We start from the raw sequence: 20,228 nt of genomic DNA, 5'->3' as shown, positions 1-20,228 counted from the left end.
GCTAAGCCCAATCTCCATCTTGCAAATCCTCCAACTTCTCTCCAGCCTTGATCTGAGCCAGTACCTCTTTCATCGTCCAATGTCTATACTGATGACCCTTGGGGAAGTTGGTATTATTCAGCGGTATTTTCCCATCACTAACAACATGATGCAAAGCCTCGCAGAACTTCTCATACGCATACGCCTCTGGATCATGACTCCAGATCCATTTCGGATATCGCGACCGGATCAACGCTGGGTTCTTTGCGATAGCCTCCCAATCAGTATTCTGCTTGAGCTGCTGGTTCACAAAACCCATTTTCTGCCCACACGACACGCGCTGGAAGCGTAGCTTATTATAAGCCTTGGTCGCGTTGGCGGCTTGCGATCTGCCTGCGAGTTGGAGGCACGTTGCGAGAGTGACGCCATCTTCAATTGCCTGAGTCGCGCCGTTACCTGACGTCGGGAGGAACGCATGCGCTGCGTCTCCAACTTGAACGACTCGGCCTCCGGGCGATGTCCACTGTTCGTGGGGATCTCTGAACTTGAGCTGCCAATTCACCACAGAGCCTTTCGGGGCCGTCTTGATAAAGGCTGCCACGGCTGGGTGCACTGCGTTGTTCTTTTCCATGGCGGCTATGACTTCTGCCGGATCAACGTCTGGAACCCAGGATTCGTTGGCTGATTCGTCGTGCTTCACAAGTCAGTGGGTTGTGCTTAATCTGGATTGCATTTGGACTTACCGAATGGATGAAACTCCAGAAAGCGATATCATGAGTGAGGGCAATCATGTTGTGCGATCCATTTCTGCCAACTGTCAGTTTATCATTGCCGATGCGCATCAATCAACTCACCCAAGCCAGAATTGCCAAATAGGCTGTCCCTCAGGGTCAAAGTTCCACATCTCTTTGACCAAAGGATCCTTCAGCGCATGCTCAACTGGATATCCTGCCCGGTAAATCGCCCTGCCACTCGTCGTCAGTGTTTCAGGCATGGGCACGATAGTGTTGGACTTGGTGCGTAGTCCATCAGCCGCAACAACTATATCCGCAGTGCGCTTCTCGCCATTTTCGAGAGTGACACCTCCAGCACCCTGTCCGAGATCCTCCCAGTACTCAACAACCTTGCATCCCCATTCTATCTGAATTCCCACGCGTTCCGCTTGTCGAAGGAACGCGCGGTACAACTTGATACGACTATGCGCATTGACTGAAGGGAAACCGCGCCTTCCTTTGAGATTTTCAGGGTCGTTGAACATGGGTGGCGCAGGACCCCAGATCCTTTCGCCAGTCTGCTTGTAGTATGACATGGCAACGTCGTACTGGCATTCCTCAATCTCGTAGCCCATATCGGGCCAGTGTCGAAGCAGAAGGATTGCGCTGGGCATAATCTGGACGTTGTCGCCTGTCCAGAGGGGTGATGGGCTACGGTCTAGGACGCGGACGGTATGACCTTTACGCCAGCATTCGAGAGCGCAGGTTATACCTCCTAGGCCAGCACCAGCAATGAGAACACTGATGCCAGTCTCTGGGTAGCGCATGACCTGGAGGTCGATGCCTCTTTTGACCGAATCTTCAAGTCGCTCTTCATTTGTTCTGATGCGTTTGGTCTGGGTGTCTCCATTGATGGAGATGCCATTTGTGTCTCTGTTCAGGGGCTGGTTGGCGGTTGGGGGAACTTCGCCCACGCCGTTGGTATGAGGTTTCTCCATATCTTGGGGATGCGTTTTCTCCGTTCAAAATGGCGATTGAGGAACAGAAAGAGATGACCATCGTTTCCTCGTCAGACAGTGGTAGCTCTGTTATTTGAAGCCTGCTACTGTACTGTCACTAACAACGCCCTGCAGGACTTGGCATCATATTGTCGAGCGCCACAAACTCCAAATTTCTTCGTACTACCACCATTCCCGACATGTTTCCCGAGATGATCCCCGTGAGTATCTAGGAACATTGTTGAAGAGCTAAGGCGCTAACCGTTCAGCTCAACTAACGATCCCGCTATTTTGCCCCAATGAGTCAACTATCGCGAGATGTTTGCTACAGATGCTGACATTAGCTCCTTGACGTGAGGCTATCGTCATGCTTTGATCAATTGACTGGCCATAATACGGATACGGTTTTCGCAGGTTCAGTACTTTTGAGCAGGTGTCCGTCAAGATACGGGATTCGATTCGGAGGCCGAAGTAAATATCTAATATTATATTTTCTTGGCGAATATTTGATTGACACAGAATCCGAGCTTCGTCAGCATCGTATCTTTCGTGTCGTGACAGAGTCCAATGGCTATCGTATGATGATCGGGCTCCGAGGCTTGATCCACTACGCCATGCATCGAGTGAAACTCATTTCTGACCAGACGGCCCATGTTCAAGAATATTCATTGCTGAATGTGAACTGATGAGTGCTAGTCATGATGCACAGACTTAGTCAAGTATCCGCGTTTCACTACTGGAAGGATGTCATGATACTACTTAGTCAAGCGAAGAATTAAGCATTCGGAAATAACACCAATGGTAGCACTCAGGCTTCCTGAAGAGGATATATCATGCAAAGTGGACTTGATAAGGTTAGACAATTGTGTTGTGTAAATTACTAGAGTGAAGGAATGTATAGCTGTAGGGTAAGGAAGCTGGGCAGGATTTTGTGTTTTCTAAAGACATGACTCCTGAACCAAGCGACATTACACAATATAGTTAATTTGGGATTCTGCACATGATAAACCGCACATAGCTTGAATCAGGAACAAGAACTTGTCCGAAAATACTTTTACATGTTATCCTTACTCTAAAACAATCTAAAATCGCCATTTATATATAATTTTCACCTTTTTGCTTTTTAAACATTCAACTCAGCAGCCTTGGCCTTCTGGATAACCTCCTGGTAAGGCTGAAGCTTCTTCTCCAACTTACCACCAGGTCCGCAGAACTTGTCAACAAGCTGAGCACTGCGACCGATGTACAGCTCAGGCTTCATCATATCGTCGAGGTCAGCCCAGATGGGCTTGAAGAAGTCGGTCTTCTTGATGCGCTCGACCATGTCGTTGGGCTTGCCGAGACTTTGGACCTGGTGAGAGGCCTCGAAGGAGAGGACGCGGATTTGCTCGTGGGCCCTTTAGGATTTTGTTAGATGTTTTTTATTAGGGATGGGGGTTTTGGATGCTTACTCTTGGCGCGAGACGCCCATGGCTACTAGGCGCATGATGACATTCTCTGTGATCATAAAGGGCAGCTCGGCCATGATGTTGGAGTGGATCTTGAGGGGGAAGACGACGAGACCCTCGGTGACGTTTTGGAGGGTGATGGTGATGGCGTCGGCGAGGAGGAACATCTCGGGGATATCCATGCGTCGCTGTTATCGGTTAGATATGATCATAGGGAAGCATATGTTGCTTTTCAAATGGCTCAGGGGCACTTACGCAAGCGGAGTCATCCAGAGATCGCTCCATCCACTGAGTAGAGTGAGTGCTCTGGAAGTTGGCAGCCTTTCCTTGAAGGACACGGGCAAGACTGGCAATGCGCTCAGATCGCATGGGGTTCTGCTTGTAGGCCTAGAGACTCATCAGCACGTCGTCAAATTTCAATAAAAACTGATGTGCAACTCACCATGGCACTGCTTCCAATTTGACCCTTCTCTCTGGGCTCTCCGACCTCCTTCATTGTAGCAAGATGTCGCAGATCAGAAGCAATCTTGGTAGCACTGGTACCAAAGCCAGTAACGGCGTTGGCAACAAGACAGTCAACCTTTCGGGTATATGTCTGGGTAGAAATATCATAGCACTCCTCAAAACCAGCCTTTTGGCAGAGCAACTCATTGAGCTTGTCACACTTATCATGATCGCCAGCGAAAATTTCGAGGAAACTGGCCTGAGTACCAGTGGTACCCTGCGCACCGCGGAACTTGAGATCAGCTCGGACGCGCTCAAACTCGTTGAGGTCCATGAGGAGATCCTGGGCCCAGGCGGCGGCTCGCTTGCCGACAGTGCTGATTTGTGCGGGCTGGAGATGGGTGAAGGAGAGGGTGGGCTCGTTCTTCCACTCGAGGGCGAAGGATTGGAGGTTGGAGAGGACCTTGGCTAGCTTGGGGATGAGGAGGTCGAGGGCGTCGCGCATGAGGATGAGCTCTGTGTTGTCGGTGACGAAGCAGCTTGTTGCGCCGTAGTGGATGATTCCGGCGGCTGCAGGGGCGACTTGTCCAAAGGCGTGGACGTGCTATTTTGTATTAGCATATGGCGTGTGCCATTATTTGTTTACAAGTCTTACAGCCATGACATCCTATATTTACTAGTCAGCTACTTATATCAATTGTATTGGATTTTAGCAACAATTGCTCACATGTCGTCGAATCTTCTCCTCCACACGGGCAGTCTCAAAGTCATCATCAGTGACGACAAGGTTGGCCCGCATCTGCTCAAGAGCCTCATCAGTGATAGTGGGGATCCCAAGCTCCTTCTCACTCTCAGCGAGGTAGAGCCAGAGCTTGCGCCATGTTGAGTGACGAGATCGCTGGCTGAAGAGGTGGGACAGCTCCTGGCTGCAGTAGCGACCCGTCAGGGAAGTCTGGTAGGTATCGTAAGCTGCCATTGTGGTTTTTTAAATGATATCACTTTAATGATGTAAAGATCATGAACGCACTTCGCGGGGCACTTTTTTACCCCGCGAAGAATTTTCAGGTACTTGAATTGGGCTACGAAAAAAGACCCCGCCGGATGAGGTTAATCCGGGTTAAGGGAACCGATAGCGGAGGGACGAAAAAGTTACGGGTGGCCAACCATCGTACCATCTTATTGACATCAAGACATGGAAGAAGAATACCAATATCATTAAAAAGTCCCTCCAATCAAGACACAACACCAGGTGTATCCGAAATCTTGTACACATACTTGACAGCACTAGCCTTTCCATTCTCCAAATTCTCCAACCCCTGCTGGATACCTTCCAATCCACCTGGGATCACCTCCTGTGGATGTGCCGTGAGCCAACCATCCTCAAGCCCCTTGCTGAAATATCTCGTGTAGACATATCCAAAGTCTTTCAGATCTTCATGTATACTCGCGACAGTAGTAACAGACTTGGTGATCGTCTTTGGAATATCCGAGTAACTCTGCGCTGGAATAATGAGAGTGATCTTACCAGTAGTCTGATCAAGAACATCGCAAATAGTCTGGTATGAACCTCCCTCAGATATCGCGTCGAATGCATACTCTAGCTTTTTGTCTCCGAGATGGTGTTTCATCTCTTGGATAACTGCGTTACGACCTTTCCTGTAGTCGATGACTGTGTCGCCTTTGGATCTGTCGATTAGACTTTCAACGTGTTCTTGGGATTTGCCGGCTATGCAAATGAGGGGATGGATGTTGGATCGTGTAGCAAGTTGGATTGCATATGATCCAACTGCTGAAGATGCGCCCCATATAACCAAGGGAATTTTCTCAGAGTCTGAGACTGGAAGCCATGGTTCTGGGAGTTTGAGACGTGCATAAAGCGCACAAGCAGCAGTTAGTGCTGTGAGTGGTATTGCCGCTCCCTCTGGTAACTGTCAGTCATATTCATAGTCCAGAGAAGTGACTACTTACCTTGAAAGGATGTGTTGTCTGGTAACTTGAACGTGGTATAAGCAGGGCTTAAACCATACTCAGCATAGCTCCCACCAGGTGTCTTCATCTCATGCATGGCCGCAACACGATCAGCGGGTTTGAACTCATACACTCCTTCGCCAACCTCATGAACAACACCAGCATGTTCATCGCCTTGATTTCCGGTACCTTTGGCGCCCCAGTACAACGGTCGCTTCCTAAGTATGATTAATAACATTTCAATATCAAAATAGCATCTGGGGTGCTCACCAATCTTTGGGATTGCTCGCAGCGAAAGCAATCTTGGTAACAACCTGACCAGGTCCAGCTTTGGGGACTGGACTATCAACAATCTCCACTTTAGGACCGCTAGAAACAATTGCTTCTTTCATCATGCCGATATTTCTGACTTGTCGTGAGAGTGCTTGAAGGCGGTAAAGAGCTACTCTGTTTGGCAGACGGGATAACATGTCGCTTGTCAAATCGCCTGACCAAATAATGAGGGGTAGATAGAAAGTGAAGTTATCATCTATCACATCCTTGTGCAACCAAATATGACCAATCTTTCAAGCTTGCGCAATTGAATGCGGCGCGGTGTGCTAAGTCCGAAGCGCGAGGTTGACAGCGAGAAGCCGAAAGGAGTTTGCGTCACCGAAAAGTTGACTGAAAGTCCGAGACGCGAAAATGGAATTTTTAAAATGCCCAATTAAGGGAACAGATGATGTTACACGGCACTTACGAATTATCGTGGAAATGACCGTGATATTTTGAGAGTCGCACAAAGAATGACACCGATATCGTGACTAGGTAGTCATCATCGCAGCAGAAGAATTGAGCACTAACACCGCGTTAGACTAAAATAGAAGGTCGGCTCATGCGACTTAGCTTGGAGCCTTGAAACTATTTATTTCTGTACCCTAAATCTTGAAATCTGGTGATTCTGTTACCCACCACGCAGACTACGTACTTGAACACGGAGACAACGCTGTGACCAACAAAGAGTGTGTAAAGGTGACATTAGCTATGGAATATTGTGGTAGCATGAGAATAAATGTGAATTTGGGTTTCATTCTGTACTTGTGATTCTAATTACACTGAGAGTCGGAGACCAGTCTCTCCACTCTAAGACATGAGTGTTCCTCCAGTAGTCTCAACAATACTTCCAGACGCGTTCTTGTTCTTCATCAAGTAGACATAAGCCTCGGCCACATCCTCAACTTTTCCAATCGACCCTGTAGTCATTCTAGCCTTGAGTCGGCCAGTCACAGCATCCCAGTACCCAGCTTGCTTGACACTGTCCCAAAGTTCCGTCTCGATCGGGCCCTGGGCGACGGCGTTGACGCGAATAGGAGCTAGATCAACAGCCAGACCGCGGACCATACCTCGAATACCGGAGAGGTAAGAGTACATGACTGTCCAGTCCTTGGATGCATGCTCGACTGCACCACCAGTGGCGACGGTGAAGGAAGAAGATTCGGATTCTTTCAGGTGCTTTCGAAGCTGCTGCGCAACAACAAGAGGTGCGAAGAAGCGCACGGTACCAGCCTGCTGGATATCCTTGAGCGAAAAATCCTCAAGCTTTCCGACAGCGAGCTTGTCACCAGCCGTGTAGACAACGTGGTCTAGTTTTCCGGACTTGGAGACTTCGGTGAAGAGTTTGTCGACTTCCGAGTTGAGCGTCTCGGGGGAGCCGAGGTTGCAAGGGATGCCGTGAAGTTGGACTTTGGCGGACTGGTTCTTTTCTTTAAGACGTTCGATGGCGGCGGAGATTTTGGATTGGGAAGAGGAGGAGATGAAGACGGTCGAAGCGCCGTTCTGGACGGCCGCTTCAGCGACACCGAATCCAATGCCTGAAGAGCCACCGATGACGAGGACACGAGATCCTGCGAGCTTGGATATTCCGAGTGCTGATGCCATTTTGATGATGTGAGGTTTCAATTGTTTCTGGCAGTAAGTGAGGGGAAGGTGTTGGTATTGGTACAAGAAAAGAGGTTGGGCAGAGAAGAAGTGAAGTACGTCTTTTATGCGTTGGGCGGTATGCACGAAGCAAACATGGCTTATACTAAGGCATGTTTGCCCGTTTTGGAATTCCTTAGCAAGGCTTGCCAAGATGTCCCCTCACAGAATGTGACTGGTCGATATCTGCCTATGAGATTAGTCCAATGTCTCGGAGTCCGGAACGATACTTGACCGTAGAATCTTGTTGGTCGTGTTTGTGTAACTGGACTTTGATCGTACCTGGCCGATGCCCCGCAACTGTCTGCTTGACCTCGCGACTGTGCGAAAAGGCGAGACCGAGAAAGGCATGAGTCCATCAAGTTCCGTGCATTCAAAAGCCGTTATGTCCGTCGCAATTTGTTACAGCTTCGATCTCTCAAGGCGCAATAATTGTACAATAGATCCATGCCTGCACAAGACATCCTATAAATATCGACCGAGACGTTAAGACAATTGCGGTACGTGAGACATAGTCCGCTCTTCCGTCTCCGTATCCATGCGGATTCCTTTACTCTTCATGCAACTCGGGTTGAATCAAGGAATATCAACGGGTATCTGCTTCATCTCCCATCGTCGCATGAGGGCCTGCGATAACAATGCCGGTCTTCCGTGAGAAGCAATGCCTCCCGCATTCCTACAGGCATTCTTTCGGCTTCCGCAATCCATGACCAAGACAACTGATAGCTGTACCGCAATGAACTGAGTTGATGATCAAGAGAGAACCTAGTATCTCAAACGAGCAGAATTCCTGTTGTGTCACATGATGCTAAACGTTTCGCACGCTTTAGAAACTCCTGGGTTGGTCAATCAGTACACAAAACCAATTCTTACACCACCTGTTTCTCGTTGCTGCAGATGATTTGGAATGTATTCAACAGTATAGCACCATGTGGAGGTGACGTAAATTGGCGGTGTCGTGCCAATATTGTATGTCAAGACAATTGAGGGATCGACAATCCTACGTCAAGTCCCCGTGTCCGTTCTTAATCTTCCAAATAATATCCTGCAACTCTTCCGTCATATTCCTCACCGCGGAGGCATTCCAACTTGCCGTTTCGCCCTTTGCGTTATAAGAAGATCCAAAAGTCTCCATGACAGCTTTTGCTTTGCTCAATTCTCTCAACAAAACAGTCCTCTGCAGTGTCGCTTGATCTTCATCATCAAGGTCCAACATTCCTAGTTGAATCTTGATCGGTCTCAGCGCAACGCCTTCTGTCTCGTAACGAGCCGTGACAGCGACTTTGTACCAGAAAACGACCTTGGACAGTATTGCACCGTGTAGCATCGCAATATGGGGTTTTCGTGCACAATCGCACTGGAGGAGAGGAATGATGTTTGTTAGGGCGACTTTGTTGACGGATAAGACTGTATCGATGCTCGGCATGAGGTGTGATGGTAGGCTTTCGTGTGCTTGCTTGCAAAACTCGGTGGTTTGATCGTTACATTGTAGTGATTGTAGTAGGCGTAAAGCCGCTTCTTCACACTCATGTGGTTGTTTCAAAACCTGCATTTTGGTGGCTGTAATTTCGTCTGTGGGTTCGATCGACCGCAATGGGCCTGGAGATAAAATGCCACTCGACCCAGACGGACTGGCATCCAAGCCAAAGCCCAGAGATGTCCATGGATCCACCCAAGATATAGTATTCAACGTTTCAAAGTTGATAGGGACATCAATGTGGGATTTCCACCCATCCAAAGCTTCAAAATCGCTCGACCCGGAGTATTCTGATGCTTTGTAATCCCAAGCAAGATCGGATATGGAGATACCCTCAAGACCGTTGCTGAATGCGGTGAGGGTAGAAGAAGAAGCGGTTGTGTTGCTCGATGACGAAGCTCTTTGCGTTTGCGTTTCGGTGATCTTGCGATGTCTCGCCCGCTTACCATGTCGTCGTGATGCGCTGTAAGAGCAGTTTCTCTCTTGCCCAATATCTTCGCAGCGCTCGCAAGGGTGAGTCCTGCTGCAGCGAACCTTTGCTGTCGTACAAGCGTCGCAAGCAAGCCTCAGACGGACAGGCTTTGCGGATCGAGCGCAGGAGGGTGTGGATAATTCGTTGAAAATTCGATAACCGTCAGACATTTTGTTTTGGACAGTTTTTTTTGTCAAAGTTAGTGCTTAGAGATGCTACGATGCTAGAATCACGGAATTCATGGACATATAATAACTACGGTCGTCTTGCCGCTGAGGGGCACAATTGAGCCGCTCTTCAGGCGGGAAGGCGCCATCCATCATTTAGTCCAAGCCGTCCTGCCGTCGAGGTAGGACGGAAAGTCGGCCAGGCTGGCAGCTCCTGCCTATAATGATCAGTATATGACCACTGTACGCTCAGGCACCGACCATTCGTATTATTGGGATCTTTTGAGGGGGGCTTCATAGGTGGCAGATTCAGCAAAGATGATTGGAAGAATTGTGAAACCATCAGTTTATTGGATACATGATTCTGAGATGGGTATTGTTTTTCATGCTATCGGCCGAGAGAATGGCTATCTTAGACCTGAAGCTCAAGATAAGAGTCTTCATCTACCGACCAGCAACGGAGGTTTTGAAGGCGGCTCATGCGCAGTGCTGTTCTAGGAAAAAGGTCCGTATCTAATTAAGATATCGGAGTCCGAATCTTGTGAGATATTGGGATCTGCTCACGATTGTGATAGACGTCCATGGATCTCAGTGGCAAGGACTTGCCCAATCGGAGGTGAGATACGATGATGGAAACGTAGTATTCGTTCTTTGAGCTATATATATCCCATAAGACCTTACGTTTAGGAGTTAGAGTAAGATTCTGTTGCACTGGTCTTACTCGTTGCCTTGTTCTAAAACTTGATCATGACAAGGAACGAGGCACAAAGTCATTTTCTTGAATTATACCAGCGCCCTGGTAAAGATTGAATGAGGAAAGTCATTTCCCTTTCTAGATCTCGCGTTTCATCGTATAGCATTAAAGTTGGCACCTAAGGCTACACATACACAATGCAGAGGGTACTGTAGCACGATGCAGATAGACAATGCCGAGATGATGCAATTGTGGTCAATTCTAGATATATCGTCAAATATTACAAAGACAAATCTTGTTTATACCGTGAAACCCCAAATGCAAATAATCGTCACAATTGTCTCCCGCCGCACTTTTGGTTTTGTCCGTGGCTCAGCCTGTCAGCCTCGCCGATCTTACCATGGACCGCAGGTGAGACAAATCCCGTGCGGAGACCGAAGTCAGCACAGCAAGGATAGTTCTACCTCCAACAACATCGCGCTTATCTATCACCATGAATCTTGGTATTCTCGCCGCCTTTGCAGCGACAATCGGAAAATACTCCGATGTCGTGACCCGTTCCCTCGTAGCACACGATGTCAATTCCGAACTTCCCGCTGTCCGATCATTCTTTTACACCGGGGGACAGTACGTCGATGATGGCCAGGGCGGTCATGTCTTTCGTGGCCAGATGTACGTCGAGAAGCTCGTGCCGCCAAAGGGTCCTTCCAAGGACACCCCAATTGTCATGATTCATGGCGTGGCACAGACAGGGACTGTGAGTTGATATCTCGGAAGCCGTTTGATAAATAAACCCATGCTCATACGTGGACCCTAGAATTTCCTGAATAAGCCAGATGGTGGCCGTGGTTGGGCATCTCTGTTCATCAGCCAAGGCTATGAGCTATACGTCGTTGATCAAACCTTCCGTGGCCGATCGGCTTGGCTACCTACCCCTGGTGGCCAAGAGCCAATCATTCTCTCCACGGAAGCAATTGAGGCGGCTTTTACCAACTCCAAGGACCACATGCTATGGCCTCAAGCTGTTAACCATACTCAATGGCCTGGCTCTGGCGTGAGAGGAGATCCGATATTTGATACCTTTTATGCCTCCAATGTGCAGTTTGTCGACAATTCTGTGGCTCAGCAAACAGCCATGCAGGCAGCAGGAGCAACTCTGTTAGACAAAATTGGAAAGCCAGCCATTGTTCTCGGTCACAGTGAGGGTAGTTTCATGCCAACTCTGATCGCTGATATACGACCGAATCTTACCAAAGCCATTATTCTTGTCGAAGCTGCAGGGCCTCCATTCAAAGATGAAATCTTTCACTTTGGAGGAGACAATCCCCGGCCATGGGGACTATGGGATGTTCCAATCACATATGATCCTCCCGTTAAAGATCCAAAAACCGAACTCGTCAAAAAGGTCCATCCTCCAAGGGACAATCTTTCCACAGAGTGCACACTTCAAGCTGAAGATCCAAAACCCCGAAAGCTGGTTAATCTTGAAGATATCCCTATTCTTATTGTGAATGGAGCGGCATCTTATCATCAGCCATATGAGCACTGCACAGCTTCGTATTATCGTCAAGCTGGTTGCAAGAAATTGGATCACATAGAACTTGGGACTATTGGCATTCAGGGCAATGGACATATGCTTTTCATGGAAAAGAATAGTGATGAGATACAAGCTGTTGTTCATGAATGGATTGATCAAATCTGATAAGGTCATATTAGTTAAGAATCAATATCATATTCCATGACCGACCGGCTACATACCTTGCTTGATGTTACTTATTTACCTAAGAGAGGAAACAACTCCTTAATTTATGACACTTTAGGCCTGCACTTAGCCCTTTAGTTCCTCCGTCATTCCTACGTTTAGCTTTGAGAATTCTGAAATCGGCCAGCTGCAGGCATCTATCAAACTTCACACGATTTCAGATTAGCCGTGATTCACACACGTGAATCACGTGAAATATTCCACCTGTGGCTACCTGCCTATTGGATCTCAACTTCTTCCTTCCTTCCAACATTCTTTCTCTTCAATCTACAGTGGCTTACTTTTGCAGAAAGGCTCTCCTCGTCGGTCCTGATAATCCTTCCTCGACACTATGCCGCGTCGACCGGCCGCCATCCAGGAGGCAAGACCTACCGTGCGACTCAAGAATGAAGACGGCACATACAAAGAAACACAAGAAGTGATCGACTTTGAAGCCAGTGGCGGAAGCCTGAGCGACCTTTTGGATGACGAAAAGTACATTTGTTCAAACAGACGGAGGAAGACCAAATACTCCTGGTCTGCATTTTCATCTCCAGGGACAGGCTTCACTATAAACAGTACGATACTGAAAGACAGTTTCTTGTGGAATCCCGGACCTCCCAACGCGAGACCCCCAACGGTGCCATTCAGCTCTAGGACCCCGACACGTCTTCAAAAGGTATTCAATCTCGTCGCAAGGGCGTGCAAAATTGAGGGAGGCGAAATCGGAGATATCACTAGGGAATTTCGAGACGATTTGGGAATGTCCTCTTCAGATACAACTGTCGAAAGTGATATCAAGGGTCTGTATGTCGGCATCTCTGCTTCTGAGTGTCTGCCAGTTGTTTTGTTCAAGGGAGCCTCCAAAAACACCGTTGGCCGAGATGATTTCTCATTGGGTGTCGATTGGGACGGTAACTTGGGTGATAGAGAAATCATCTGGCTGCAAAACATGCTGATCCCGGGAAACATTCAGTATCTCAAATCCGCAATCGATAATAAAATCACTGATCAGGAGAAGAAGCAGTTTCTTCAGATCATGAAGCGAGAAAACAGACTTTTGGAAACTGGCCTGAACCCTGCTGGTGTCGCAGACACTCCCTTCCAACGAGTCCGCAGTGCGGAAGCCTTGGACATGTCGACCTATCCACGAGGGCCCAGACTACGACACCCTGCATTTCAAATTGCGGTGGCCTCCAATGGCTGCATTGGAGTTTCCTTCCGAAATGATCGACGCAATGGAGGCTTTCTTGTCCCAACACCCCCACGACAATGTGCCATTGAACATTGCACTGGCTGCAACGATTATCTATATTGATCTGGAGAACGAAGGTTGGCCCAGTGAAGCATTTGCGAAACCTAGGGTAGATATTGCTGCTCCTCCTCTAGGCCAGTTTATCTTGTACTTCCCTCACATGCTGAGGTATGTTGAGATCAAACACCTTACCCAGTTCATTCACCCGGCACGTTTCGCAGCCAGCCACTACTCCAGAGATGGCAAGGATGATGATGATATCAGAATCGACTCTGATTCTATCGATATCAATCAAATGAGGCTATGGTACGCGCAGGTCAGGTCGAGGTATCCGGGATTGTGTAAAAGTTACAGGTTTGATCTGATTCCTGCTTCCATGCCGGGCACTCATCTGGTATTTCCACACGACTGCAGTAACGCAGAATATCCGACGACCGATCTCTTCACAATGTGCTGCCTGAACGATATTCGAACTCTTGGGCTCCCAAGTTATCATTATAATGATGAGAATGGGTCATCTCGTTATGTCGCTGGTCCCACTTGGCTCTTTTCAAAACACATGCATTCCATAGATTCACTGGAAGACAAGTTGGGAGGGGAGTATTGGAGGCCACAGCCAGATACCTATTTCATGGCTTTGACTGGCCAGGCAAGAAAGATCGACAGCCTGTTTCCTGACATTACGTCTGACTACTATACCAACAACCAGACCATCGCGGGGTTTTTCGATCGACACTTTGATGACGGGTCAGAACATGCTGCGAAGAGGCCCAGAATTTCAGAACCAGCGTTGGGTACGCCTACTAAAGCTGAAATCGAAACACTTATGGCACGCGCGGTAGCTTTGTCACGAGACTGGGATGCCTTGACTGTCTACCTGGAAAACGACGAACCGACGACACAAGAAGCTAGACGGTTACTCTCTAAGGTGCATCCATTTGTTGCCAGCGTGGAGGTAGTGAGTACCAATGCAAGTGACGGTATTGGTAGTCTTGAAGACGTCTTGAGGCTTGCATACGGGGCTGCCGGCCTTGATCCACAGTCTGCGTTGATCAGACACGAAAAGAACTGGGCATCACAGAAGACTGTGTTTTACCAATTCGGCCCGTCAGTCGAGCAAGCTATCAAGGACATCACTGTACTAAAGCCCCTTGAGGACGGTTTCAGATTTGCTCTTCCCAGCATTGGCATCTTGATGAGGTCTGCATTAATCCAAGACCAAATCAGAATCTACAAAGATATCAAGGCGCTTCTAGATGAGGAAGCTTGAGAGGAAGGATGTTTGTCCCCATCAAAAGGACACGGATAATTTTTGGTTGTTGGGAGGGAGGGACGGATTTGGTCGAACATCTGAGGCATTGCATGATGGCTCATTTTTTACTATAGGCTAAAAAGCCTAAGAGCCTATTCTAAAGTAGCCTAACTAATTCACTAATTTTTGTTCTTATGCTTTTAGTGAACAAGTGTTATGATCGCCAGAGGCCGTCATTGTGAAACATGCATTTGCTAAGTTCGATTGTCTATTCTTTTGATCGCTTTTGTCTAAATCTAAATCTATGTTTATATTCCTCTAATCACCAAACCAGCTGACCTTTCATATCCTACCGTGACTCCATCTGACTCTCTTCATCTGATGGATTGTCATGCCCCGAGTGAGAAAGAATACCCTTGTCTTGAGGTTCATGTTCATCGTCTACATCCGCCAAGTACATCCACCAGAAATACACACCACAACACAAACTACCTCCAAGAATATTGCCAAACAAAGCGGGAATCATGCCTATGTTGGTTAGTTAGAGCGCTTGCTAAAAGGGGTGGTGGAGTGAACTAACCCTTCCAGATATACAGACCGATGGTCAGACCAGGGGTACCCATCCAGATACCAAGTGGTATAAAGAACATGTTTGCCACGACGTGATCAAAACCAAGAGCAACAAAGGCAAAGACTGGAATCCACATGCCAATGACTTTTGATGTTAGATCTTTGGCTTGTACGCCGAGGAAACAGGCTAGACAAACGAGCCAGTTACATCCAATGGCTCGGATGAAGATTTGGTGGGCTTCGGGGGTGATTTGCTTCTTTGTTGTATAGGCGATGATTTCTTCTCTGTATGCTTCTCCGTCTAAGATGCCTCCATCTACAGATGTTATTAGTGACGGGTTGCTAGTAGTGTTTCTGAGGTTATACGTACAGCCAACGATGATTGCCATGACAAAAAGACAGCCACCGAGGTTTCCAAAGAAACATAGAAACCAGTGCAACAGCATCCTCCATACTGACAATCGCCCATTGAGGACAGCAACAAAGGTAAACTGAAGCCAAGATCAGTCACCGTCATGGTGAATCGTCATAGATGAATGCCATACCAAGTTTGTAGATGTGAACAGATCAGCACCCGTCAATATGACCGTCACCAAACCCAAAGGAAACACCATAGCTCCAATGATCTTGATCAAACCTGGTGCATTCTCCTGGTACCACGGCGCCGTCAAAACGGTCAATGAAACAGCACATCCGAAGGAAAGGATACACCCCCCAGAGATTCCAGATAAAAATACTTTATCAGGCCTTGATCTTCCCTTCTTTACACCAGCCCTGCAGATAAGCTCTGCTGTTTCGGCTGGTGAGTAAGCCGCTGGGCTAGACACATCAATTGTCATTTTTTGCATTGTGGATGAACCGGTTCAAGATAAAATCTAGAAATCTAGGGCATTTTCCTCCTTATTAAACAGAGGACAGTAAAATTATCATCTTGGCATCTCGGCGTTGTACCGTTTCAAGCTTTCCGATCCCACCATTCCGAGCAAAGTCCGTCCGTCAAAGTTCCACTGTACTAACTAAAAGCCAAGCTTTAGCTTGTGAACATGGCTCTCTTATCTCTGGGCGGTCTCGTCCTCCCGAAAGGTGATAGTACTAAAGTGGCGTTTACGGGATGGAAGAGCAATGTGACTCTGAGAAAAAGGCGGTTGGTTGGACGTGCATATGAGGCTCAGCGGGAATCCTTTTAGTGGTTAATCATGTAAATTATATTACTTAATATTTCTTCAGAGATATTCAGATATATTCAGGACATTGCCTGTGGTCGATTCTGGAGGAGCAATAAGCTTGTTTCCCCATCCCTTCATTTCCCACATTTTGCACCCACTTCTCCACTGCCGATCACGGGTTGTGTAAAATTATGCTTAATAGCTCAAAGATAAGAAACAAGGAGAGCAGTGGGTAGAGCTGTTAAGCTTAAGTCAGGGTTTAACGTGGGCGCGCAATATGATGGGCTGGACCGGACTGCAAGTTTTTTTTTACTGCGGAGCCTCATCGGAGACACGGAGAAGAGATACGAAAACAGGGACGGCACTCTAGAGTCGGGCAATGTCGGCATTGGAACAGGATGGTGATTCCATACTCTGTGGATCATATATGACGCATAAGCTGATAGACATTGCCGTCCTTCCATCTGACTTTATTAAATAACATAATTCTATATGTCGGTTTATGCGTCCGATGTTCCGTGAAACGTGGTTCGAGCGGAACAATCATGGTTCACATGCTCAGTGTCTATCCATGTTACCACAGTTCGAGACTATTCTATTTATTTGAAGCTTGAGGTGCTTGTAGGTTGGTTTTGAATCAGGTTGGCATCGTTCGCTATTCGGCAATTGTCTTATCATTCGTAGACTGGCTCGATAAGACGGGTCTGGTTGGGCTCCAAGGTAGCCGTTACTTGTTGATCTTCCGTTCTTCCGGTCTTCGGGCACAGATCCGTTCCTCCCGTGCGTATAGTAAGTGCGTTGAGTTATTATTTGAAGCCGCAGATTCAATCATCTGCCTGATATCACTTCTGATCCTCGAGGCACATATATCGGCAATGCCTTTTGCCGATCTTATCCTTGCTTCACTGAACTGGATTTCCCAGACATCAGCTTCACCGCAAGCGGGACTGGCCAAGCAAAGGTATCCGTTGGATCATCCGTCACTTCTCCCGTCGTTACAACGTCGATGACTGCAACGGCAGTGTATCCTCCGATGGCGGTGAAAACATGCCACCTGATATCTATTAGTCTTTTCCCACAACAATACTAGCCATTTAACGTACCATCCATGCAGTTCAAGCAAGAAAGCAAAAGGTAGACCAATCGTATGTCGAGCACTGGTTAGATAACGACAAGCGAATTCATCAATCAACCAAACAACATAGCCAAAGACAAAAGATCCTACAGATATTAGTTCAGTCATATAAACTCATTTTGATTCTGCTACTCACCAAGGCCAAGAATGGCAATGTTTTGGAGCTTCTTCATGGTGACGGGGTCCTTCACCTGCTGTGGAATGACTTTTAATACCCGGGTAGCAATGATGTAGACACCCAATCCAAATGTGGTAGCGTGCAAGATAAATTCATCCATCACCATATGAGTGACCATGACAGTTGTAAAGATTATTGAGAGGATGATGCCGATCAGTCGGGTTTTTTCTGGTGAAGCCTTGAAGGTGAGAAGACGGTAGATAAGAGGCGTAGTGAGCAAATGCATTGACAGTTCATCAGCTATAAAAGGTCAGTATAGAGGCCAATGGCCGGGTGAGATTTACCTACACATCTGGGTGTGGTACTTCAACGTCATGTGATAGCCAGCTGAACAAATTCCAACCCCCATGAGTCCACAGTATGAGATCAACCGGGGGCCCGTGGGGAACTTGGGGGAGGTCAACAAACCATAGAGTCCATATGCCACTAAAATAGATCGTCAATTCCAGATCACCAACTAATGAACAGAGACCAACCATATGTGAGACTACTAATGGTATTGATGAATTCTGCGATATATCGAGTGATTGTATAATCCTATTTTGAAAATGACACGTCAACTTGAGTTGATAGAAATATTACCTATGCGATATTTACCTCTTCACAGAAACTGATTCAGTTAGTGATTGCTCCCCTACTATGACGGTATAGACATACTTTAGATAAGAGGTCTGAGGACCCCAGAATGGCTCAACCATGACTGTAATGCCGTCGAAAATGATGAATGTTTTTGTTTCTTCTGTATCTGTAATTCTGCCTTCCGAAAAGATGTAAATTCCAGGCGGTGAAGTGCAGCAGAACCACAAAGATACCTCGGAACCTACGGGATGACGTTGTGTCGTACAAAGCAGCAATTTATTGGTCTCAGAATCCTGATGTCAACCAATTATTCGATGCAATATTCATTTATGGGGGATATTTTGATTGCAAATGAATCTGCAACTACACAGATCAACTTTGACATTCACTACGAAAGCATTAATTCTAGCAGTTAATGGCATTCGATGATGCAACAATAATACTGATAAATTTAATGTCGAAGGATTGAACATTGCCATATGAGGTATCATTTTACTTGATCCCTGACACGAGAACAAGCTATAAGCATCAGAATGGCTGCGCGGCTCGCTTGGACGCAGTCTATAATCTGACTCAGCACTTTCACATAACAACGACATCACGCTTCCAACATAATCTTGACATCAAAAAGCCTCAAATGTATTAAAATGTCTCTAACTCTTTTAAAACAATATCTTCCAATCTCTTTAGCGTGTCTTCTCTTCTACGGCAGCGCCTCGCGCTTCACCCACGGCGCAACATCAACCTCATCCTTCTACCAATATCAAAACGACCGCAGTCCCGACGATGGCTCAACCACATCCCGCATAATTCCCATCTGTGATCTTCTCATCGGTGCTGCTATCCTCAGGCGGGGCTTGTCATCCAAGATTGCTACGTGCTTTGTAGCTTCCACCATTGGCTCCGTCGCTGTTCAGCGTTTCTTGGCTGGCTTGGATTGTCGGGGAGATTTCCTTCAGGCTGTCTGGGCGACTGTCACAGCTGCTGTTGTTTGTATGCAATAATAGATGGGATAAATCATTCAATGGAAGCGTTTGATTGTTGTGGATAGTACATGGGAAAGGCAATCTGTAATAAATTCTCCATCCAAGTTACTAGTACGGAACGCTCCTTGTAACTGATACCCTCCTGGATTTACCAAGCTTCACAGCCTCGCCGAACTCTGTACGATCCCAAATCACGTCCGCAATGTGAAGAAACTGTAGCTTACTGAATTTGCGTTCCGGTCCAGCTTCCTGCAGCAACATCTCAATGGCTTCCCTAATGCGAGAGCAGGTCCGACTTCCGTTATACCTGCGTGGAAGTGGCGGGTCTGGACGGTTGCGCATGTCATATCGTGCGAGCCAACTGATATTTAGACCCGTTAGAGACGCTGGCAGTAGAGAGACTAGAGAATCTGGCGCGAATGAATCCACGTTTTTGGGGAGTGGAAGGAAGTATTCCAGGTCGATATGGATGTATTTGAGCCGGGGATGACTTGATAAACAGTGACTCAACAGATCTTTGTCATCAGACATGCAGATCTCTCTGAACCACAGACGGATTTTGGTCAAGCTTGTTGCCCAGGCCAAGATCAGTACCATAATCGCGTCTATGGAGCCCTGTCGGATGCGATCAATCCAGTCCTCATTGGATTCGGCAAGATGTGGCAGAGTCCTTTTGGCTTCCTCTGCTAGCTCGTTCAAGATCTCTTCTTGTAATGATACCCGGAACTGGATAAGTCTCTCGCGTACCATTGGATCCGCGTACCAAAAAATGTTCGTAAATTGCAGCGATCTAAGCTGAGAGCGATGCTGAGGGTACGTAAAAAGGTGTAGAACCAGTCGTTGAAACATTGTCGCACAGACACAATTATCCCAATGGCGTGCCAGTAGAGGGAATGCGATTTCTCGAAGCCGCTTGTTGGTAAGAGTCAAGGACTTTAGACATGAGTGGCTGTAACCGTCGTAGGAAGCGAAAAGCGCAATATCGTGAAGGAGCTCGTTGGGGAGTTCTAGTAGACGAGACATTTTGTGAGATGTCGAAAGTTGGCGATG

The 20,228-nt window shown here is 47.3% G+C and overlaps 12 protein-coding genes across 12 annotated transcripts; 4 read left to right on the top strand and 8 right to left on the bottom strand.

Annotated features, from left to right (window-relative positions):
• Position 1: 1 nt before the first annotated feature.
• FPSE_03448 (uncharacterized protein) lies at positions 2-1,690 on the bottom strand (the record flags this gene model as incomplete). Its single annotated transcript, XM_009256567.1, has 3 exons — positions 2-673; positions 723-786; positions 834-1,690. The coding sequence occupies 3 exons, from the start codon at positions 1,688-1,690 to the stop codon at positions 2-4; spliced, it is 1,593 nt and encodes a 530-aa protein (XP_009254842.1).
• A 29-nt stretch (positions 1,691-1,719) lies between these two features.
• On the top strand, positions 1,720-1,923 carry FPSE_03449 (uncharacterized protein; the record flags this gene model as incomplete). The annotated part of the gene is made up of 2 exons (XM_009256568.1): positions 1,720-1,771; positions 1,826-1,923. The coding sequence occupies 2 exons, from the start codon at positions 1,720-1,722 to the stop codon at positions 1,921-1,923; spliced, it is 150 nt and encodes a 49-aa protein (XP_009254843.1).
• An 890-nt stretch (positions 1,924-2,813) lies between these two features.
• Positions 2,814-4,558, bottom strand: FPSE_03450 (uncharacterized protein; the record flags this gene model as incomplete). Its single annotated transcript, XM_009256569.1, has 6 exons — positions 2,814-3,087; positions 3,142-3,326; positions 3,394-3,525; positions 3,581-4,186; positions 4,238-4,249; positions 4,310-4,558. 6 exons carry the CDS (start codon positions 4,556-4,558, stop codon positions 2,814-2,816), a joined length of 1,458 nt encoding a protein of 485 aa, XP_009254844.1.
• Positions 4,559-4,814: 256 nt separating this feature from the next.
• Positions 4,815-6,020, bottom strand: FPSE_03451 (uncharacterized protein; the record flags this gene model as incomplete). The annotated part of the gene is made up of 3 exons (XM_009256570.1): positions 4,815-5,503; positions 5,551-5,768; positions 5,821-6,020. The coding sequence occupies 3 exons, from the start codon at positions 6,018-6,020 to the stop codon at positions 4,815-4,817; spliced, it is 1,107 nt and encodes a 368-aa protein (XP_009254845.1).
• Positions 6,021-6,672: 652 nt separating this feature from the next.
• FPSE_03452 (uncharacterized protein) lies at positions 6,673-7,467 on the bottom strand (the record flags this gene model as incomplete). Its single annotated transcript, XM_009256571.1, has 1 exon — positions 6,673-7,467. The coding sequence occupies one exon, from the start codon at positions 7,465-7,467 to the stop codon at positions 6,673-6,675; it is 795 nt and encodes a 264-aa protein (XP_009254846.1).
• Positions 7,468-8,506: 1,039 nt separating this feature from the next.
• FPSE_03453 (uncharacterized protein) lies at positions 8,507-9,625 on the bottom strand (the record flags this gene model as incomplete). The annotated part of the gene is made up of 1 exon (XM_009256572.1): positions 8,507-9,625. One exon carries the CDS (start codon positions 9,623-9,625, stop codon positions 8,507-8,509), a length of 1,119 nt encoding a protein of 372 aa, XP_009254847.1.
• A 1,184-nt stretch (positions 9,626-10,809) lies between these two features.
• FPSE_03454 (uncharacterized protein) lies at positions 10,810-12,018 on the top strand (the record flags this gene model as incomplete). Its single annotated transcript, XM_009256573.1, has 2 exons — positions 10,810-11,073; positions 11,134-12,018. 2 exons carry the CDS (start codon positions 10,810-10,812, stop codon positions 12,016-12,018), a joined length of 1,149 nt encoding a protein of 382 aa, XP_009254848.1.
• Positions 12,019-12,409: 391 nt separating this feature from the next.
• Positions 12,410-13,375, top strand: FPSE_03455 (uncharacterized protein; the record flags this gene model as incomplete). Its single annotated transcript, XM_009256574.1, has 1 exon — positions 12,410-13,375. One exon carries the CDS (start codon positions 12,410-12,412, stop codon positions 13,373-13,375), a length of 966 nt encoding a protein of 321 aa, XP_009254849.1.
• A 385-nt stretch (positions 13,376-13,760) lies between these two features.
• On the top strand, positions 13,761-14,582 carry FPSE_03456 (uncharacterized protein; the record flags this gene model as incomplete). Its single annotated transcript, XM_009256575.1, has 1 exon — positions 13,761-14,582. The coding sequence occupies one exon, from the start codon at positions 13,761-13,763 to the stop codon at positions 14,580-14,582; it is 822 nt and encodes a 273-aa protein (XP_009254850.1).
• A 250-nt stretch (positions 14,583-14,832) lies between these two features.
• FPSE_03457 (uncharacterized protein) lies at positions 14,833-15,982 on the bottom strand (the record flags this gene model as incomplete). Its single annotated transcript, XM_009256576.1, has 5 exons — positions 14,833-14,860; positions 14,918-15,092; positions 15,145-15,450; positions 15,505-15,625; positions 15,680-15,982. The coding sequence occupies 5 exons, from the start codon at positions 15,980-15,982 to the stop codon at positions 14,833-14,835; spliced, it is 933 nt and encodes a 310-aa protein (XP_009254851.1).
• A 1,209-nt stretch (positions 15,983-17,191) lies between these two features.
• On the bottom strand, positions 17,192-18,311 carry FPSE_03458 (uncharacterized protein; the record flags this gene model as incomplete). The annotated part of the gene is made up of 7 exons (XM_009256577.1): positions 17,192-17,354; positions 17,404-17,521; positions 17,572-17,853; positions 17,902-18,039; positions 18,090-18,150; positions 18,211-18,223; positions 18,271-18,311. The coding sequence occupies 7 exons, from the start codon at positions 18,309-18,311 to the stop codon at positions 17,192-17,194; spliced, it is 816 nt and encodes a 271-aa protein (XP_009254852.1).
• Positions 18,312-19,147: 836 nt separating this feature from the next.
• Positions 19,148-20,201, bottom strand: FPSE_03459 (uncharacterized protein; the record flags this gene model as incomplete). The annotated part of the gene is made up of 2 exons (XM_009256578.1): positions 19,148-19,176; positions 19,403-20,201. The coding sequence occupies 2 exons, from the start codon at positions 20,199-20,201 to the stop codon at positions 19,148-19,150; spliced, it is 828 nt and encodes a 275-aa protein (XP_009254853.1).
• Positions 20,202-20,228: the final 27 nt, after the last annotated feature.

Source organism: Fusarium pseudograminearum, chromosome 4, assembly GCF_000303195.2.
Source record: "Fusarium pseudograminearum CS3096 chromosome 4, whole genome shotgun sequence".
Classification (NCBI taxonomy): Eukaryota; Fungi; Ascomycota; class Sordariomycetes; order Hypocreales; family Nectriaceae; genus Fusarium; species Fusarium pseudograminearum.
Note: the sequence above shows the minus strand (reverse complement) of the source record. Positions and strands in the feature narration are given on the sequence as shown.